Source organism: Dendrobates tinctorius, unplaced genomic scaffold, assembly GCF_039654945.1.
Source record: "Dendrobates tinctorius isolate UK_male_01 unplaced genomic scaffold, ASM3965494v1 ptg000376l, whole genome shotgun sequence".
NCBI classification, from domain to species: Eukaryota; Metazoa; Chordata; class Amphibia; order Anura; family Dendrobatidae; genus Dendrobates; species Dendrobates tinctorius.
In genome coordinates, this window is record NW_027362042.1 from 2,445,593 (window position 1) to 2,460,231 (window position 14,639).

Below are 14,639 nucleotides of genomic sequence, written 5' to 3' on the forward strand. Positions count from 1 at the left end.
TTTAGCGTGCTTGGAGATTTAGTTTTCGTTGTCTTATCTGCATGATTTGCGACTTGCAGACAGGCTGAATACATGTGGGAATTCCCTAACAAACAGGCATTCCACACATGTATTCAGCTGGTCTGCAAGTCGCAAATCATGCAGGTAAGATGAAATCTCCGAGCAGGCTAAAACACTCGGAGGACACCCGAGCCTGCTTGGGAAAACCCGAGCAACGAGTATACTAGCTCATGACTAGTGGGTGGTTCTCTTCAGTGATTGACAGCTATCTCTGCATGCATAGTCATATTGGGAAGACTGTCAATCACTGAGCAGGACCAACCACTGGTCTCATGTGCATACAGTCACTCATATTTCAACTAATAATATTCAAGGTTTACCTACACTTTTCCCACAAAGAAGTGTATCATTCTGATCAGCTTCTCCTGCTCTATAACATTCTGTTTGCAGACTAGGTACCATTTTCAACATGACAGGTTCCGCCTCGAACAGAACATTTTGGTGGCAGCCAATCAATGGTGACTGATTTTATGCAGCTGCCAAGCAATGCCATCCACCAGAAGAGGAAGTGAGTAGATTGGCAGTTGACACAAGAGGTAGTATGGAGGAACGGCAGGGGTTTGTTAGGTGATTATTTGTGCTTTTTATTTATAAGCCACCTAGGCCCAAAATGTTTAATTAAATATTGTAGTGGATCAACCCTTTAACTTTACCAACCATTCCGATCCTTAGCTGACTCACAACATGCACTCTAGTACTTGATAAGTTCAGGTAATAAAAGTAACTAGACTGTCAATAGCAGCTTGTACACAGTACCTACAATGATCGCTGGGAAAATATAGAACAAAGAAGGTCGAAGAATTTTCCATGCAAAATGTGCTACTCACATGGAACTAGACTTTCGAAGTGTAAGGACACATTGATAAAGTCATGAACAAACGTCAAGTCACGCAACGGATCCATTGTTCCATTATGTCCTGCAAGATTACGAATGTGGATCTCAAGTGACAAAGGAACAGAGAGATCCTCATAATCTTGCGAATCCATCATGATAAAATGAGGCTCCACTTCTGAGTAATGAAAATATTGTCCTCTTATGTTCACGGAGACATTTAATGGCTGTCCTGAATTAGAAAATGTGCAAATTAGTTCATTTTGGTGACGCTTGATGAGATTAAACTGTATAAATTGCTTATTAAGTTTTGACTATCTCATATCAATTAGACACTGTACCGCTCCATGCAAAAAGTGTTACAGGATGATTAAAAGGTAATCAAAGTGGTGAATAATTACCCATAAGTGTCAAAATCCCGTTTTGACTATATGAGATAGTCACTGTTAGTATATGTGTGTGTGTGTACATGTGTGTGAGTACATGTGTGTACATGTGTGTGTGTGTACATGTGTGTGTGTGTACCAGAGGGTGCCCGCACCCCATCTCCAGCACAGGCGGCAAGCCGTGGTCTTTCCTGCCGGCTGTGACTGCACAGAGGTGGGTGGGCAGGTAGCTGCGGGATGCGGCGGGTGTCCAAGCGGTGGGGGTCCATCGGCGCGGGTCCCGATGGTGTCCTGCTGGTGGTACTGTGCAAGGGCCTGGTACCACCAGCGGGTGCCATATTGGAATACCCATCACTTGGGTATTTCAATATGGAGGTCGGCGTACTTCCGGTGCGGCGCGGTGGATTGAGGGATTCGAGGACATCCAGACGGAAGTGGATGACGGACAATTTAAGGCAATTATATATTAGATTACATTCATACCTTGTACCCTGATTTCTTGAGACATCGGATGTTTACTTCTTTGCGGATCACAGATAAAAATAGCAGAATTATTCATATTGAAGCCAAAAGTGATGGAAGACAATACAGCATTTTGTGCAATCTCTATAAATTCCTCATTTTCATTTTCTTGCAAAAGGCTTACTAATGGTGTGACAGTCACCCTAGAGATGTAGGACTTATCCATCATACAAGGATCAATACATGATAAATCCACGGAGACACCTAGAAAAATGATTTTGACATAATTATGGATAAAATATTCTAATGTAACAGTACTGTGCAAAAGTTTTAGGCAGGGGTGGAAAAAATGATGTAAAGTAAAAAGTTATTTCAAACAAACAAGTGTTAATAGTTTTATTTCATCAATTAAACTGCAAAGTGAAGGAAGAAGACAGAAATCCAAATCAAATCAAAATTTTTGTGACCATACTTTGCCTTCAAAACAACATACATTTTTCTAATCAGGGATTTTGTAGCATTTTAGCCAGTAGTATGACTAACCAAATATCTCCAATAATCATCATTTCCATATGTAGGTTGAAACACAGTCATTAACTGAATCAAAAACAACTATGTGAAAGGCTTAAAACTGGGTGAGGAACAGACAAACACTGCTACAAAAGGTGAGGTTGTTGAAGACAGTTTAATGTCACAGGTCATACATCATGGAAAGACTATGCTAAGCAGCAAAACACAAGGTAGTTATACTGCACCAGCAAGGTCTCTCCCAAGCAGAGATTTCAAAGCAAACCTATAAATTACTCCCTATAGAATTACAGTCATATATTAAAGTTTGGGCACCCCTATTAATGTTAACCTTTTTTCTTTATAACAATTTTGGTTTTTGCAACAGCTATTTCAGTTTCATATATCTAATAACTGATGGACTCAGTTATATTTCTGGATTCAAATGAGGTTTATTGTACTAACAGAAAATGTGCAATCTGCATTTAAACAAAATTTGACCGGTGCAAAGTATGGGCACCTCAACATAAAAGTGACATTAATATTTTGTAGATCCTCCTTTTGCAAAAATAACAGCCCCTAGTCGCTTCCTGTAGCTATTAATGAGTTCCTGGATCCTGGATGAAGGTATTTGTGACCATTCCTGTTTACAAAACAATTCCAGTTCAGTTAAGTTTGATGGTCGCCGAGCATGGACAGCCCACTTCAAATCATCCCACAGATGTTCAATGATATTCAGGTCTGGGGACTGGGATGGCAATTCCAGAACATTGTAATTGTTCCTCTGCATGAATGCCTGAGTAGATTTGGAGCGGTATTTTGGATCATTGTCTTGCTGTTGCAAAAACCAAAATTGTTATAAAGAAAAAAGTTAACATTAATAGGGGTGCCCAAACTTTAACATATGACTGTAGATAACAGACAATCCATATAAATAATTGGATATTACTCTTCATTGAAGACAAATAATAAGGGGTACTGGGCAGTGTGGTCTGTCACTGTTTACTGATTATGGCTTTTGGTGTGTATGGGTGCCCTTTTCTTTTTGCACTTTATTAGTATTTTTGTCAATTAGGGGGACTCTTTTATGAATTGAGCTTCTTACTTTATTAACATATAATCATATTGCTAATATATGTGGATCTTTTTGCACCACCATACTTTACTTTGTCCAGAAATATCTGGATAGAGGGGTTGTTTTATAATATTGATAATCATGTTTTTGGTCTCCTTAATGGTAACTTTTTGTATATACTTGTACATGTGCTGCTAACTCACCATTAGATTACTATACCATTCATGATATTGTTTATACTGTGCAATTGTTGGATTATTTTTGATCACACTGCCCTTTTTGGGTTTTATGGGGTCTTTTTAATATAATTTTTTCTTCAATTAATTACAGTATGTGTATTTTACTTTTTGTGATAACTAAAAACTAAGGGTATGTGCACACGTTGCGGATTGGGCTCAGGAAATTCCTGAACAGATTCAGCATCTCTTGGCAGAATCAGCAGGTCTACATCCGTGCATTTTTTATGCGGATTTAGTGCTGATTTAGTGCTAATTTGTTGCGGATTGGCATGCATTTTTACCCCTGCGGATTTCATTAATTCAAAGGGTGTAAACACATACGGATCCGCAAAAAGAATTGACATGCTGCAGAAATGAAACCGCTGCGGATTCCGTGCGGAATTTTCTGCAGCATGTGCACAGCAATTTTTTTTTCCATTGAATAACATTATTTGCTCTCACAATTGTGGATCTGCAGCGATTCCACGTGGAAAATCTGCTGCGGATCCGCAACAAATCCACAACGTGTGCACACACCCTAATATTCATTCATTTATATGGATTGCTTGTTATCTAGTTCTTTAAGGAATAATTTTTAAGTTTAATTTGTATTGCTGGTTGGTCTTTAAGATTGTTTTAATTTTTTTTTTCAGTATATTATGTTTAGTCTTCATATGCAGCTTTAGCCATCAAGAGATTTCAAAGTAGACTGAGGTTTCAAGACATTCTGTTTAAACTCTTTTTAAGACACACCAAGGTGTGACACTGAGTCACTTCTCACAGACAAGCCGTGAGTTGGGAGGTCAAGAAGTCCAAGGTCAAAACCTAGTAAGGTACATCATAAACGGAAGGAAGAGACAAAGGCGTAGACAGGTAACGGTCCGAGGTCAAAATGCCAGGAGGATAGCAGATCAGAGTAAAGTGCCCTTTACACATAGCGATATCGCTAAAGCGTCACCGATTTTGTGATGCAGCAGCGATATCACTAGCGATATCACTACATGTGATACTCACCTCCGACCGGCTCCCCCCGCTGGTTATCGCTGATCGCGTGAGATCGGCCTGGTCCATTTCTCGTCATCTGCTTCCTGCTGGCGCCGACAAGTGAGCCATGGACACGGGCGGAAGAAGACATCATCGCTGCGTCTGACGTTAAGTATCGACCGCCGACCGCTGCTGCATCGCTAGTGAGATCTGCCTGATTGGCAGCTCACTAGCGACCATTTAGCGATGCACCAGCGATCCTGACCGGGTCATATCGTGGTCGGGATCGCTGGTGCATCGCTATATGTAACGGGGCCTTTAAGGGGTTAAATAGACAGATTGTCAGAAAGAGGTCCAATGTCAGGCAAAGAAAGATCAACAAACAAAACCTAAGGCACAGAGAGATAAACCACACAAAATCTGAATGTGTGTCTGGCAGAGATCTGGGACTAAAGGCCCCGTCACACTAAGCAATATCGCTAGCAATATCGCTATAACGTGATTGGTTTTGTGTGTGACGCAGCAGCGATATCGCTATGTGTGATACTTACCTCCGACTTGCTCCCCCGCTGATTATCGCTGATCGCGCGCGAACGGCCTGGGCCGTTTCTAGTCGTCAGCTTCCTGCTGGGCTTCCTGCTGTGGAGACGAGCGATGCGTGGACGCGGGCGGGAGGACATCTTCATCGCCTCGTCTGACAGGTAAGTAGCGACCGCCGACCGCTGCTATGTCGCTGGTGAGATCTGCCTGTGTGGCAGCTCACTAGCGACCGCTTAGCGATGCACCAGCGATCCTGACCGGATCATATCGTTGTCAGGATCGCTGGTGCATCGCTAAGTGTGACGGTACCTTAGCACCCCAGTTAGGTAGCCTGGAACAATAAACACCTGGAGACAGCTATCACCTCCTAGTCTCAGACTGGACAGCTGAGCTTTCAATGAAAACACCGACATCTCAGCGCACCCCTGAACCAGACTGGATGACTGAGCTGTCAAAGTACTGGCAGCTCAGTACACCCCTGCATCAGACTGGATGGCTGAGCTGTCAATCAAAACACCAAAAGCTCAGCATGCCCCTGCACTGGACTGGATGACTGAGCTGTCAAAGTATTGACAGCTTCAGCAATCCTCTGTACCAGATTGGATTGCTGAGCCATCAGTAACTGCATCCCAGACACACTGAGCGGTGGAATTGATGACTGTATAAATGAAAACACATCATGTTTACTTATATAATAAAAATGCATAATACATTATTTTTGGGGACATTTTTTTCACCCCTTTTCCTAACTATAAATGTCTCACCTATTGATTTACCAAACAAATCAGCCCGCACAGGCCCCGCACAGCCACGCACACACACGCACAGCCCTACAGACCCCCACACACATTCTCCACGCACACAAAGTCTCAGCCCACACACATTCTCTGCCCATTACTCACATTTCCCATAGACTTACATTGAACTCGCTACTCGTTACGAATACCGGAGTATTTGGAGCTACTGGTAATGAGTACAGCGAGTCCAAGTATTTCACTACTCGCTCAGCCCTAGCATGCATATTTTGTATTAGTGCATAGGGATAGCACAACCGGGGTTTTTCTAGTTGTCTTTCACATTACTGATTTGTGGTTTTGATTATACACTTGTGACTTTTTTCCATTTGTTCCAGCTTACCTTATCAGTTTCCTTGATTCTTTTTATAGCTATTATCAGAACACCACCAGCAGCATAACTAGTACTACTGCTAACCAATATAACATTATAAGTTACAGCATGCGCTTTGTGTTCCTCTCAGCTCAGATGCAAATCCTGCTCATCTCCCTCTAATACTTCCCCTGTGACTGGAAAAAGTATGTATGAACAGAGCAAGAGGGAAATATAATATAGTTACCACGTTTCTCTTGCAGTGCCGGGGTCTAGAGTCCAAATCCCACCGAGGACCACATGAGCATGGAATTAAGATGTTCACCCTGCTTCCACTCTCCAAATACATACTTATAGAGTTTTCAGATTGTGAGCTTCAAAGCTTACAGTTATGACAATATCTGTATATTGCTGCAGAATATATTGGTACTGTATGAGTGAGCACAATTCATAAATAGATAACACATCATTTTCTATATACAGTTCTGTGCAAAAGGTTTAGGTGAGTGTAGAAAAATGCTGCAAGCTACAGATGCTTTCAAAAATAGAACTGTTCATAGTTTATTTTTAACATAATGCAAAATGGTGCACAAAAGAGAAATCTAAAAATCTAAATCACTTCAGTATTTGGTGTAGCTTGAAACACAGTCAATATCTGAGAAAACTGGGTTAGGAACTCAGATTCCCTTCAAAATTTGAAGATGTCCAGCAGTGCCATCAGCTTGGAACTGGCATCAACCAGTGTGACCCAGCTACATTGATCTATTGTTCGTGAAGTCTGGTCAGACGTGATCTTCATGAAAGAATTCCTGCTCAAAAGCCATACCTTATGTAAATGGCAGCAAGTGCTCTGAACTGATGAGTCAATACTTGAAATACAGTTACAGTAGGTCCAGAAATCTTTGGACAGTGACCTAATCTTCATGATTTGGACTCTGAATACCACAATTTTTTTTTATTTTTGTTTAAAATGAAACAATTGAGATGCAATTGAAACGTAGACTTTCAGGTTTAATTAAAGGGGTTGAATAAAAATATCCTGTGAAACATTTAGAAATTGCAATCATTATTCTACATGCCCCATAATTTCAGGGGCTCAAAAGTAATTAGAGAAATTAACTTTGTCATAAATAAAATGTTCATTTTTAATACTTTGTAGAGAATCATTGGCAGGCAGTGACAGCCTGAAGTCTGGATGCCATTGGCATCACTAAATGCTGGGCTTCTTCCTTTGTGCTTTGCCAGGTATTTACTAATTCAGCTGACTTCATTTGTTGCTTGTTTGTGGGTCTTTCTGCCTTAAGTTTTGTCTTAGGGTACCGTTACACCTAGCACTAGCGATATGATGCAGTCAGGATCGCTGGTGCATCGCTGGGTGGTCGCTAGTGAGCTGCCACTCAGGCAGATCTCACCAGCGTCATCGCTGGGGACGGGGGTCGCTACTTACCTGTCAGACGCGGCGATCCTGCGTCCTCCCGCCCGGCTCCACGCGTCGCTGGTCGTCACAGCAGGAAGCGCCGCAGGAAGTGACCGACGAGAAATGATCCAGCAGCTTCTCGCGCGATCAGCGATAACCAGCGGGGGAGCCGGTCGGAGGTAAGTATCACATGCAGCGATATCGCTAGCAATATCGCTGCAACGTCACAAAATCGGTGACTTTGCAGCGATATTGCTAGCGATATCGCAGTGTGTAACGGGGGCTTTAAGCATGTGAAATGCACCATGCTCGATGGGGTTGAGATCTGGTGATTGATGAATATTTTACTTCTCTGCCTTTAAAAAAACTTGCTTTTGCAGTATGTTTTAAGTCATTGTCATCTGTACTGTGAAGCACCTTCCAACCAACCTGGTTGCAATTGGTTGAATGTTCTTGACTTGGGTGGATGTTGTGAAGGGGTTTTTCTTCACCATGGGAAGGATTCTGCGATCATCCACCATTGTTGCCTTCCAAGGATGTCAAGGAGTTTTTGAGTTCCAAAGCTCACCAGTGCGCTCTTTTTTTTTCTTGCAGAATTTTCCAAACTGTTGATATGGTCACTCCTATCATTTCTGCTATCTATATGATGAATTTCTTTTTTTTCAGATAAATGGCGGTCTGTTCCTCTTCCATTGAGACTTCCTTTGACTGCATGTTGTGGGTTCACAGCAACAGCTTCCAAATGCAAATGCCACACCTGAAATTAGCCCCAGGTTCCTTACAAGTTTAGAGATGCTTTTCAGCAAATAAACATGGGGATTTAGTCAGGATTTTGTCATGACTTTTTGAAACCTTAAACTCCCTCCTGAAACCTAAAGTACAGGCCCCCATCACCAACCTCAGCGGTGAGGATCTGGCCACTTATTTCCTAGAAAAAATCAACCACATCCATCAGGATATCTCAGCCCTATCTCCTCAGTGCCTGGATCCCCTTCCCTGCCGCACCTCAAGCTCACTAGACATCTTTGAGCCTGTTTCAGAAGAAGAAGTTTCCAAGCTCCTCGCTTCTGCTCGGCCTACAACCTGCAACAGTGACCCTATTCCTTCACAGCTCCTGCAGTCTCTCTCACCAGTGGTCACCACTCACCTGACTAAAATATTTAACCTCTCTCTTTCTTCAGGTATATTTCCCTCCTCATTTAAACATGCCATCATAACCCCTTTACTTAAAAAGCCATCCCTGGACCAGAACTGCACTGCTAACTACAGACCTGTCTCTAACCTTCCCTTCATCTCTAAACTCCTGGAACGCCTGGTCCACTCCCGTCTAATCCGCTATCTCTCGGATAACTCTCTTCTCGACCCCTTACAATCTGGTTTCCGCTCTTTACACTCTACTGAAACTGCCCTCACTAAAGTCTCTAATGATTTAATAACAGCTAAATCGAAAGGTCATTGCTCCCTGCTGATTCTCCTGGATCTCTCTGCCGCATTTGACACTGTGGATCACCAGCTCCTCCTCACTATGCTCCGCTCTATAGGCCTCAAGGACACAGCCCTCTCCTGGTTCTCCTCCTACCTCTCTGACCGCTCCTTCACTGTATCTTTTTCCGGCTCCTCTTCCTCTTCTCGTCCCCTTGCTATCGGGGTCCCGCAGGGCTCAGTCCTAGGCCCCCTCCTCTTCTCCTTGTACACTGCCCCTATTGGACAAACAATCAGCAGATTTGGGTTCCAGTATCATCTCTATGCTGATGACACCCAATTATACACTTCTTCCCCTGACATCACCCCTACCCTAATTCAAAATACCAAGGATTGTCTGTCTGCTGTCTCTAGCATCATGTCCTCCCTCTATCTGAAACTAAATCTCTCTAAAACTGAACTTCTTGTGTTTCTCCCCTCTACTAACCTCACTCTACCTAACATCGAAATAACCCTGGAGGGTTCAACCATAACTCCCAAGCAGCATGCCCGCTGTCTTGGGGTCATATTCGACACTGAACTTTCCTTTACTCCGTACATCCGATCACTCAGTCGCTCTTGTCACCTGCATCTTAAAAACATCTCCAGAATCCGACCTTTTCTCACCTTTGAAACTGCTAAGACTCTTACTGTCGCTCTTATTCATTCTCGCCTGGACTACTGCAACTCTCTTCTGATCGGTCTCCCTCTTACCAAACTTTCTCCTCTCCAATCCATCTTGAATGCGGCAGCCAGGGTCATATTTCTGTCCAGCCGCTTCACCGATGCCTCCATCTTGTGCCAGTCATTACACTGGCTACCTATTCGCTACAGGGTCCAGTATAAACTCATCTCTCTCACCCACAAAGCTCTCCACTGTTCTGCACCGCCTTATATCTCCTCTCTCATCTCTGTCTATCGCCCTACACATGCCCTCCGTTCTACAAATGACCTAAGACTAACATCCCCCGTAATCCGAACCTCGCACCTCCGCCTCCAAGACTTCTCTCGTGCTGCTCCAGCTCTCTGGAATGCACTTCCCCAGGCGATCAGACTGATACCTAGCCCTGACCTATTCAAGCGCGCTTTGAAAACCCATCTCTTCAAACAAGCCTACCACATCAACTACCCAGCAAGCTAACTTTGCCCTGTTCCCTCCTTCCAAATATTATTTTGAATCTGCACCCTACTATTCATCTGTCTCCACACCCTTCATGCACATGATAACTGCACTTGATACTTGTCTATTGCACTTAAACACACGGGCTGATGACCGGATCATGCAGCTTTATATGAAAATCCCTATTATAATTGCCAGACCTGAATTAACAAGCATTTTTCACCTACTGTGTCCCCCCATTTCCTTGTAGATTGTAAGCTTGCGAGCAGGGACCTCACTCCTAATGTCACTGTTTGAATTGTCTTAACTTGTATTGAATTTATTGTCTGTACATGTCCCCGCTTAATTGTAAAGTGCTGCGGAATATGTTGGCGCTATATAAATAAAAATTATTATTATTATTATTATTATAGGATTAATGGTGTCATCAATACTGTGATATACAGGAGGATACTTGTTTATCATACAATACCATCAGGATCTAATTAGCTCAAAATTCATTCTGCAGCTGTACAAGGACACCAAAGATACAACCAATCTTAGTAAGATCTCTCTTCAGCTTAAGAAGGAGTCCTTGTCCTGGAAGTGATGATATAGCCCCCTACACAGAGCCTTGATCTCAAAATCATCAATTCTGACTGGGACTACATGGAGACATTGGTATATGCACAAGCAACATGTGGCGCCCCTGATGGTTCAGTCACCACTGCAGTACTGCACGTCATCGAGAGGTGTGGTACCCCATTCTCAGGTAAGGAGGGAGCACCACCCAGGACTCGAACACCTGCACCCAACACAGACTATTGCAGCAGGGCATCCTGGACATACCCTAAGGGCGGATGGTCTCATTTCAGGCTGGGTAGTAAAGGGTGTTGGGGGAGTGGGTGGAGAAGGTAGGAAAAGGGGGAGGAGCTAACAGAGCGGGAAAGAACAGTGCAGAGAGAGTGAGTGAGACGTCAGGAGAAAGTGAGAGTAAGCAGACAGCTGTGAGGCAGCTCCCTGTCAGAAGGAGCTGCAGAGAGAAAGCTCAAAGGGAGAGACAGAAGGAAGCTCCCAGAAGAGATAAGGGGTCCTAGGGCCACAGATAGTGAGCATTCCATCCGTGGGGCCCGATCCAAGAGTGGAGGGACCAGGTCGCAGTGGGGTACCAGCCCCCAAGACTAGTGGAGAAATCACCAGACTCAGCCAGAAAGTCGGAGGCAGGGGAACCTCTAGGTGCTTCAGCCACAGCCACAGTTATCTTCAATGAAAAGGCAGCCATATAGGAGCAAGGGGATGCAGCGAGGACGTCACCCAACAAGGTCCATGGCTGCTGGCTCGGGACACTGACTGTGAGGTGTTGGGCAGGAGGGGCAGAAAGCCAGCACAGTGAGACGGCCAGGAGAGGCATATACAGACACGAGTCCTGGAAAGGTGTATCCTGATCTACCTGGGAGTTTGCTGGACCCCTCACCTGGGGGACACGGCACCAAGCGGGCACCTGTGTGCACAAGAACTGTGAGTATAGCTTTGGAAACTGCACCCAGATATGTCCTCCAATCATTCCTGCATCACCTGCCCTGCACCACATTCACCAACCTCACCTTTAACATCTATATTCAAACTGCCCTGGGATACAGCTCTACCTGTGGAGAGCTTAACCATCTCTGCTGACCTGTCACCATACCAGAGGATCTGCATAGCAACGTCGGTCCCCCTGACCGAATACCACAGGTGGCGTCACAAACTCTTTATTATAAACTTAATAAACTTTATCTTCTTGTGAATATCCCTTTAATTGGACATGCAGGGCCACGGACCGGGTCACCACTGCCTTGACACGTCCTCTTAATAACCGAGTACCCCACGGCCCTAGTGGGCGATTCACAACATCCACAGATGATCTGTGATTAATTCTCCAAGATGTTTGGAGCAATCTACCTTCCTACAAAACCTATGTGTAAGTGTACCTAGAAGAATTGATGCTGTTTTGAAGGCAAAGGATGCTCACGCCAAATATTGATTTGATTTAGATTTCTCTACTATTCTTTCACTTTGCATTTTGTTAATTGATAAAATAAACTATTAACACTTGTATGTTTGAAAGCATTCTTACCTTGCAGCATTTTTTCTACACCTACCTAAAACTTTTGCACAGCAGTGTACATTTTTTGACAGACTAACTCACCGTCCTAATAAACAGTGAACTACAGTATGATTTACTCTTTTCTTAAATTGCAGCAATTTCTTTATATCCTTCTACCCCCCCCCCGACATACCTCTAATACTCTCACTTCAGATAGACAGCAGATATCACAGTCACATAGCCAACTGTGAAGTCTTGGCCTGAATCTTGCTGTGTCCAAATGGTGTCACTCCTCAACCATACTGAGGCTAATCCTCTTTCCCACAGACCTACTAGTTCCAATCCCATTCTTGTATTGTTTTTATTTTCCAGAATAAAGTTTCTTCCCACATTCCAAAGACAATATAGCGTGATAAACTTCCTATGTCACATGGCTTCATAAGGAATAAGAGCCCATATGAGCGGTTGTATTCTCCGTACTGTTTGGAAATTGTCTCTTTATCTATCGAGATACAGATATACCATATATACTCGTATATAAGATGAGTTTTTCAGCACTTTTTTTGTCCTGAAAACATCCCCCTCAGCTTATACACGAGTCATTGTAAAGGAAGATGGCGGATGAGGGGAAGCGGCAGAGCAGCGGGTCACTGGAGGCAGAAGCCAGCGGCTGCGGTTATAACTGTGCCCGCTGCTAAAGAGAAATGAATATTCAATGCACTGGCAATGAATATTCATTTCACTTACAGCGCACACAGTTACAGCTGCAGCCGCCAGCTTCCAGCAGCTTCCGGGCTCTCACAGGTGTCCGCTCATTAAGGTAATGAATATTCACCTCTCTCCACTCCTATAGGCATGGACAGAGGTGAATATTCATTCCCTTAATGAGCGGGGACACGTGATCACCCTGCCGCAGGAGCTGCTGGGACCGGAAAAAAATGCTGCGAGGGCATGCAGGGACGGTAAGTAGGAATTTTTTTTAATGCTTTTCTCATGTGGGCCACACATACAAAGATAGGGATGAGGAGCCATGTATGCAAGTATAGGGATAAGGAGCCATGCATACAAGGATAAGGATGAGGAGCCATGGAGACAAGGATGGGAATAAGGAGCCATGCAGGCAAGAATGGGAATAAGGAGCCATGCAGACAAGGATGGGAATAAGGAGCCATGCAGACAAGGATGGTTATAAGGAGCCATGCAGACAAGGATGGGAATAAGGAGCCAGGCATACAAGGATGAGGAGCCATGCAGACAAGGCTGGGAATAAGAAGCCATGCAGGCAAGGATGGGAATAAGGACCCATGTATACAAGGATGGGAATAAGTAGCCATGCAGGCAAGGATGGGAATAAGGACCCATGCATACAAGGATGGGAATAAGTAGCCATGCAGGCAAGGATGGGAATAAGGACCTATGCATACAAAGATAGGGATGAGGAGCCATGCATGCAAGAATAGGGATGAGGAGCCATGCATACAAGGATGGAAATAAGGAGTCATGCATACAAGGATAGGGATGAGGAGCCATGCATGCAAGGAAGGGATGGGGAGCCATGCATGCAAGGAAAGGATGAGGAGTCATGCATGCAAGGATGGGAAAAAGGAGCCATGCAGACAAGGATGGGAATAAGGAGCCATGCAGACAAGGATGGGAATAGGGAGCCATGCAGACAAGGATGGAGATGAGGAAACATGCATACCAGGATAGGGATGAGGAGACAATGCATACCCGGCTTATACTTGAGTCAATAAGTTTTACCAGTTTTTCGTAGCAAAATTAGGTGCCTCAGCTTATACTTGGGTCGAGTATATATTGTAATTGATAATAGGAAACTGAAAAGAAATGAAAAGTAGGCTTGTAGTAGGCTTGTAGTGATCCCATTTGGCCGATTATATCTTCACTATTATGCCATATCAAGTGTCATATTAAATGCTAATAGCGCTTGTATAAAAATAGACACAACTTACCTTCCTTAGTCTTGAACCATTCTGGGATGCAGATAATAAGTACGACTGTTATTCCAACAAAGAGTTTAAGCAACAGAGACACTGTCATTGCAGACACGTGTCACAGCCAGAACTAACTAAACCATAGGCTGCCATCCCCCCACATATGTAGTTACTAGTCATTTCCTCAGTGAGTTCCAGCACTCGCTTTCTGTTCTCATCATACTTCTTCATCATCGAAGTCACATGTGTTTAAAAGGGAAGTGTAGATCAAATGCTTAGAATTCACACTGCTCAGTTATCTGCAGCTGATGAAACACACCAAAAACGTTTGAGCACCTTGGCTGACATATTTAATAAGGAAAAAAAAAGATTTGTATTTGCTTTTATTTTTTCGGTGACAAAAAGACTGTATTTTTTTTTATCTCAAAAATTTATTTTGTGAATTCTACATAT

At 43.6% G+C, this 14,639-nt stretch overlaps 1 protein-coding gene across 1 annotated transcript in view; it reads right to left on the bottom strand.

Annotated features, from left to right (window-relative positions):
* Positions 1 to 14,300, bottom strand: part of TMEM156 (transmembrane protein 156) — a 39,057-nt gene extending 24,757 nt beyond the window's left edge. The window contains exons 1-3 of the mRNA XM_073562988.1: positions 14,205 to 14,300; positions 1,762 to 2,004; positions 888 to 1,124 (exon numbers count right to left, since the gene is read on the bottom strand). Of these exons, the coding sequence (XP_073419089.1) occupies positions 888 to 1,124; positions 1,762 to 2,004; positions 14,205 to 14,292 (568 nt within the window). The 5' untranslated portion in view covers positions 14,293 to 14,300. The remainder of the gene's footprint in view (positions 1 to 887; positions 1,125 to 1,761; positions 2,005 to 14,204) is intronic.
* Between the last annotated feature and the right edge of the window lie 339 nt (positions 14,301 to 14,639).